General features: G+C 49.2%; 1 protein-coding gene across 1 annotated transcript in view; it reads left to right on the top strand.

Moving 5' to 3' along the window:
• Window positions 1–7,426, top strand: part of IPO8 (importin 8) — a 37,486-nt gene that overhangs the window by 22,500 nt on the left and 7,560 nt on the right. Inside the window, exons 16-17 of the mRNA XM_018576469.1 lie at window positions 61–158; window positions 599–694. Coding sequence (XP_018431971.1) covers window positions 61–158; window positions 599–694 — 194 coding nt within the window. The remainder of the gene's footprint in view (window positions 1–60; window positions 159–598; window positions 695–7,426) is intronic.

Below are 7,426 nucleotides of genomic sequence, written 5' to 3'. Positions count from 1 at the left end.
CTCCCCCCCCCCCCCCCCCCCCATCCGTCTGTCTCCTTCCCCCTTCCTTCCTATGCACAGATATGATGCCACTACTTCACAATTATATCACGGTGGATACAGACACACTGCTGTCCAACCCCAAACACCTAGAGATTATTTACACCATGTGTAAGAAGGTGAGTCTCTTAAAGTGCTTTCTTGGTAACTGCATTCTAAAAAAAATATTAACATAACCATCACCTGACACCGAATACATAACAGAGAAATCAGAATGATTATGTTGTACTGAAGATTGTATGTTTCTATTCATTCTCCTTTTCTGTAATATTTAGCAAATCATAAGTCATGCTTGTCGGTTGTAATTGGAACCATCTGGTGAATCTTAATTTTGACTTTGTTTTGAATTTGTTATATTGACTTTGAATCTCAGTTATCCGGACACTTTATTGTAGTAAGAGTTTCCAGTCTGCTGGTCCAACGATTGTCAGGACCCGTGTAAAATCCTTCATGTTGCCATGAACTGATTAGTAGGGTTGGATGTAGCAATGCACCCTGGGAATATGCAGTGTTTTGGGGGTTTTTTTTGTTAACAAAATGGCATTCTTTCTTTGGACAGGTGCTAATGGGAGAAGCGGGAGAAGATGCAGAGTGTCATGCAGCCAAACTCCTAGAGGTTATTATTCTTCAGTGTAAGGGCCGAGGGGTCGACCAGGTGAGCTGAAAGTGGCAATGGATCCAGATATACATGACTGCTTATCATTCTTTTCTACATTCTTTGTAATCCCTCGGTGGATGCCGCTGAAGTTGTAACTTTTGTAAAATAATTAATGAGCTTCTTTTATGTGGCATTTTAGATAGAGTGCAGCTTTTTTAATTTCCTCATGCACATTTTATTATTGTTTCTAAGCCCCCAAAATATCATACAATGCAGCTTACCAGTCCATAGATGTGGTAACTGCATTAGTTTTCTTTTTTTTTTCAGGCTTCTCCCTTTATTTTCATCAGGTGATCCTGCCAGTAACACACTTCCTGTCTTATGTTGGCAACGCTCACTCACTTTACTGTATTTAACGAGGACCAGTGTCGTCACCCTTGGCTGCGCGCCTGATTTGGACTTCAGCAAACCTTCCCTCTCTTCATTCCCATACCATAAGGGGTGGGGGGATGCTGTAGTCAAGTGGTGGAGAACTTGAGCCAGGATGACAACACAGCTTGGGATTTCAGTGCAGTAGAATAATTGTCGGCTCAAACAGGAAGTTGGAAATTCTGCAGGTTTTTTTTTGTACTTGCAGTGTTTTTTTTTAAAATGGGGAGGGGGGAGGTTGAGGAATGTGCATGTATTGCAAAGTTGTATGAACTTAAATTTTCTCCAATTCAGCTCATTTTCCAGTTCAGCTATGTTGTCCTAGATTTTTCACGTCTCCTGCCTTCCACACTCTTCACCCTTTTGTGAATAACCCTGTAAATGTATGACAGTCTTGCAAAACATGAACTGTAGTGAACAGGGTCATTCAGCAATATTGACCATGTGTGGCTGCACCAGATTGACCACAAGGTGATGCTCTGACCCATTGAATGACCACTACTGTCAATGTAACTTGCATTATTAACTGCTTCTGTCTTGTCCATTGAGGGACACAAGAAGTCTTTTACCTTTACATTATAGTGCTGCCTACAGGAGGATTGGACTCTTGCAAACAAACTCTAGGCCGTCCCAGGGTAACCTCTCCTAATGCTAACATACCTCAGTTCTTTGCTGGTGTCCTAGGAGGATGAACGTATTTTCTTCAGAACCAATTTTAGCTAGTACCTTTTTTTTTCCCCCAAGTAATCTTCCAGGACAGCATCTGAGAGATAGTCCCCTCCCACCTGAAACAGGAAACACATCACATACACCAAATAAAAGGGCGCTTACCCCCAGCATACCTCAGTTATTTGTGTTTCCTCGGCCTAACAGAAGCATGGGAATATTTTGTTATTTTTTTTCTGTATAGGACTGCGTGCATGTGGCAGGGGCCCTACTGCTCATGGTATCTCCTTCTTTGGGGCCAGCGGCTTTGGGTATACCTGTGCAAGATCCCTAGGGCAATCCCCATCCTGTCCTACCCTTAGGGGTGAATTGGCTCTGAGGTTTCTCTCTTTTAAGAGGGCAACCATCCTCCTTTTGTGACGGCTCCAGCTGAGCTTTTCCCAGCTAGCCGGGGTGTAGCTGCCCTCGAGAGGGACTCTGAAGGTCTGATGGATTAGGCAGTAACCTCTTGGCACACCTACAGGTTTCCTCAGAGTTGGTGTGAGCCTGGCTGCCATTGGCCTCATACCCCACCCCATCCGCATTGGTTACTCACGTTTCGTGCGGCAGGCTGCCGGTAGCAGTGGGAACCTCACGTGGGCTGCGGGTCGTACTGTTGGGACTATCCCTATGACGGCAGAGAGCTCGTGGGGCAGAGGCGCACATTAATGACGTTAGACGCCGCCGGCGGAAACAGCGTCAGACGGTCAGAGGCCGGGGGTGGTACTGTAAGTGGAGACTGGAAATTACGTCAGATGACGCATTTCCAGTCCGGCCATAAGAGGGATGTGTTCCGCTCGGCCATGCCACACATCAGACCCAGGAGAGAGGGCCGGCCTTGTGGCACCAAACAAGGAGGGAGCAATCGGAGCGGGGGCAGAGAGCGTGAAGCTTCGCATCGGTCAGCGACCATGCCGGCAGACTCTGCAACCTTTGCTGCACCACTGATCTGGGAGAACCCTCTGCAACCAGCTCTAAGGTAGGCAGGTGCATGGCACTTTAAACTACCCTGTACCTTTTGGCGGTGGGGCCCCTTGGGGCAAGGGTACACTGAGGGGGCATAGTGGCGCTTGGGAGGGCTAAAACTAATGACACATTATGTGTTTTGTTGTTTCAGGCCAGAAACCCTGAAGAAAAGCCCTTAGCCGTGCCCTCAGGCTCACGTCCCAAGTACAGAAAGTGTTCCTCTTGCAGTGAAAAATTAGCATCCTCATACAAAAAGCCACTATGTCAGCTATGCTTAGGAAAGCATGTGGCAGCAGAATCTGCGGGGAATTCCAAGGGCTTACTTGACAGCATGAGAGATGAGATGGTAGCTACCTTCCAATCTCTGCGTTCTGTCATTCAGGAACAGACTAAACCTCCGGGTCCAGATCCTGCCCTGCCAGGACCCTCCGGGGTTCCATCCCACAGGTATTCAGAAAGCGGTACCAGTCGGGACACCGTAAAATCCGGGGGGTCTTCCTCCAATTCAGAGGAGGATGAATCTGCGGAAGAAGGGGAGGTCAGGGCTTCCAGATTTCTTTTTACAGCATCAGACACTAACGAGTTACTCAAAGCGGTCTGGGAAACCCTGGGAATCAAAGAAGAGCAAGCCGAATTGTCGGTGCATGATAGCCTTTATAAGGGGTTGCAGTCTAAAAAAGGTAGGACTTTTCCAGTCCATTAGTCCCTGAAAGACCTCTTCCTAGCGGAATGGGCTGATCCAGAGAAGAAGCTTAATTTTCCTCCTCAGCTGAAACTGAGATTTCCCTTCAGCGAGGAGGACTGCGGAGTCTGGGAAAAGTGCCCCAAACTGGATGCTTCCCTTTCCAAAGTGTCCAAGAAATCCGACTTATCTTTTGAGGACATGGGAGCACTAAAAGAGCCCATGGACAAGAAGGCAGACTCGCTTCTACGAAAAGCATGGGAAACAGCGGCGGCGGGGTTCAAACCAGCCCTGGCCACCACCTGCATAGCCCGGACACTGGATGTCTGGCTGGGCCAGCTCCATTTTGTATTGGAGTCGAGGGCCAGTGCAGAACTTGTCGGAATCTTTTCAGGGGCTCTCCAAGGCGGTTGCTTATGTTGCAGACGCCTTGGTCGAAGCCCTAAAGTTTTCGGCGCGTGCATCAGCACTGATCAATTCTTCTCGAAGGGCTCTATGGCTCAAGACCTGGTCTGGGGACATTGTGTCAAAAAACAGACTCTGTGGTCTACCGTTCAAAGGGGACCTGCTGTTTGGTCCTGAGCTGGAGGCAGTTCTGGACAGGTCTTCGGACAAAAAGAAAGGGGTTCCCCTTGCAAACAAGCAACCCAGGAAACCCTTTCGAGGACAACTTGCCCAAACGAACAAAAGGGGTAAAAAGCAGGACCAGGGTAAAAAATGGGCTTTGAAGAAGGGGAAAGGAAAGTGGGTTTCGTTTTTCCCCCGCCCAGGCCCAAGCAAAGCCCCAATGACTGCCCGGCTTTGGTGGGGGGGAAGACTCAAACTGTTCCTCCCTCAGTGGCAGGAGGTCACGGGAAATGGTTTCGTCTTAAACCTGATCCAGTGGGGTTACAGGATCGAGTTAATGAAACCAGCCCCTGCCAGTTTTCTTATGGACCAGAAAGTAATCTGCCCGGTACCAGAAGGGGCACGGGATGCTACTCCCATCTCTTTGTAAGGAGAAAGCCCTCAGGCAAAGCCAGGTTAATCCTCAATTTGAAACCCTTGAACAGAGTGGTTCGATACAAGAGGTTCCTTATGGAATCTATTTACTCGGTGAGAAGCCTGTTGTCCCCGCTAGTGTTTCTAGCGAAAATAGATTTAAAGGATGCTTATCTCCATATACCAATCAGGGTGCAGTCGCAGCAACTCCTCAGGTTTGCGATAAAAGGACCCCACGGGACGGCTCACTATCAGTACAAAGCTCCCCCTTTCGGTCTTTCTTCTGCGCCGAGACTTTTTACAAAGGTGCTGGCGGAGGCCCTTGCTCCACTGAGACTTCAGGGGATCGAAGTTATCCCCTACCTGGACGACTTGTTGTTCTTCAGCCACTCTCAGGGGAAACTTGGAACTGGCCGTTGCACACTTACAGGGTCTGGGCTGGCTGATCAATGGGGAGAAATCCCAACTTCAGCCAACGCGGGAGATTATCTTTCTGGGGTACCGGATAGATTCTTCGGTATCGCGGCTGTTCCTCCCAGAGGAGAAAAGGGAAAGAATAGCGGAGTTGACTCTGTCCCTGTATCTGTCCCACGGGGTGCCCTTCAGAGTAACAATACGTCTCCTGGTTTTTATGACTTCGCAATCCCAGCAGTGTCTTGGGCCCAGCTCCATTCAAGAACGCTTCAGGCTTTTCTTTTGCAGAATTGGGGCGGCGAACAAGAGACGCTGGACGAGTGTATTCAGATCCCGGGTCAGGTAAAGGCATCTCTCACCTGGTGGTTGGAGAGGCAAAATCTGGACAGGGGCAGGCTGTGGGGAGTGCCGCAGCAAGTGACAATCGCCACAGACGCCAGTGCCTGGGGCTGGGGGGAGCACTTAGCCCAGGGAAGGTGGAACCCCGATTGGTGGCGGAAATCCTCCAACGTCACTAAAAGCGATCGGCCTGGCCTTGGCCAAAATCGAGGCCGGAATCAGTGGTTCTCACGTGGCAGTCCGGTCGGACAATGCCACGGCGGTTGCCAATATAAACAGGCAGGAAGGCACGAGGTTGCGGCCTCTGCTGGCCCTGACGCTAGAGATTCTGGCCTGGGCGGAACTCAAACTTTTATCCCTCACAGCGGTTCATCTAAAAGGGTCTCTGAACTCCTTGGCCGACTTCCTAAGCAGGAAACGCATTCGCCCGTCGGAATGGGCACTGAACGACCATACATTCCAGATGCTAAGGAGGAAGTGGGGGACCCCAGATGTAGACCTGTTTGCAACCAGGGAAAACAGGAAGGTAGAAGTATCCTTTTCCCTGTGTCCAGGGGACGGAGGCTTTTGCGCTGGCGTACGCTTTTCCCCCGGTGAGGCTGTTACCCAGCGTCCTATCAAAGGTAGTACAAGAGCAAATGACCCTCATCCTCGTGGCACCTTGGTGGCCAAAGAGACCTTGGTTCGCGACTCTTCACAACCTCAGTGTGGAACCTCCTTTGATTCTGCCGATAATTCCGGACTTGCTGTCCCAGTGCCCAGTACGGCACCCTCATCCAGATAACCTCAAGCTGGCGGCTTGGATTCTGAGAGGGAGATCCTACTAAACAAAGGTCTTTCAGACAAAGTCATAGTCACTCTGCTTACTAGTAGGAAAGCAACTACTACCGCGATTTACAACAAGGTCTGGAAGAGTTTCTCTTCCTGGATGCTCCTTAACGGAATGAGGGGTAAACCGGTTGTTGTGGCGGTGTTGGAATTTTTACAGAGGGGGGCGGATATGAATTTGTCTTGTAGTACGCTAAAGGTATACTTGGAGACTAGACTGGCTGAGGAACCCCTGATTAAAAGGTTCCTGAAGGCCACGGCCTGGCTCAGACCACCACCGTTTAAGGGCTATCCCTCTTGGCATCTGTCAGTGGTACTCCAAAGCTTCCTTGGGGCCCCCTTTGAGCCTATTGCAGACTGCTCGATAAAACTTCTCACGCTTAAAGTGGCTCTGCTGATAGCGATTGTATCAGCCAGAAGGGTGAGCGAGATCCATGCGTTCTCCATGGCGAAACCTTATTGCATTATTCATGCAGACATAATCATCCTCAAGCCAGATCCAGGGTTCCTGCCAAAGGTGGCTTCCACGTTTCATCGTACCCAGGAGGTAGTTATTCTTTCCTTCCACACTAACCCAGTTACATCGGAGGAAGAAAGACTGACGGGCATTGATGTCAGGAGATGCGTTCTGGAGTATTTGGACAAAACCAGCAGCTGGAGGAAGTCCGATAACCTATTACTCCTGTTTTTAGGCGCAAAAAAGGGCCTGAGGGCATCTAAGGGTACAATAGCAAGATGGATAAAACTGGTGATATCAGAAGCATATAGGCTTCAGGGTTTGACACCACCACAGACTGTGACGGCGCACACTATAGCAGGGCCTGGGCTTCATCAGTGGCTGAAAGGGCAGGAGTGACCCCAGATCAAATCTGTCGGGCAGCGACTTGGACCAGCTTCCAAACTTTCGTCAAACACTACCGTATGGATGTGTTTGCTAGAGAAGACCAAGATTTTGGTAGGAAGGTCCTGCAAGCAGTTAGCCCACCCTAAACCATGTGAGTATGGGTTCTTGCCTATTCTCTCAGATGCTGTCCTGCAAGATTTCTTGGGAAAAACTGAGTTGGGTACCTGGTAACTCGGTTTCCAGGAATCTTCCAGGGCAGCATGGTTCCCACCCTTGGGAATGTGTCTATGTCAACGCTTATGTGTCTCCTTCGGTTCTGTTAAATTAACTGAGGTATGCTGGGGGTAAGCGCCCTTTTATTTGGTGTATGTGATGTGTTTTCAGGTGGGAGGAGACTATCTCTCAGATGCTGTCCTAGAAGATTCCTGGAAACCGAGTTACCAGGTACCTAGCTCAGTTTTTTTCTTCTTACTCATCAAGATCTTTTGAAACTAGAGGATCAACCTGTTGCTTCTATTTGCTATTCCCAGACTTGGGTCCTTTTAGAGCCCTTAAGACCCCAAAGCATCTTCTGGTGCATGTGCTTTTTTAAGTCTTTCTC

The sequence above is a fragment of the Nanorana parkeri genome, unplaced genomic scaffold, assembly GCF_000935625.1.
Source record: "Nanorana parkeri isolate BGI_ZX_2015 unplaced genomic scaffold, ASM93562v1 scaffold67, whole genome shotgun sequence".
NCBI classification, from domain to species: domain Eukaryota; kingdom Metazoa; phylum Chordata; class Amphibia; order Anura; family Dicroglossidae; genus Nanorana; species Nanorana parkeri.
The sequence above is the reverse complement of the archived record's forward strand: the minus strand, read 5'-3'. Positions and strand labels throughout refer to the sequence as shown.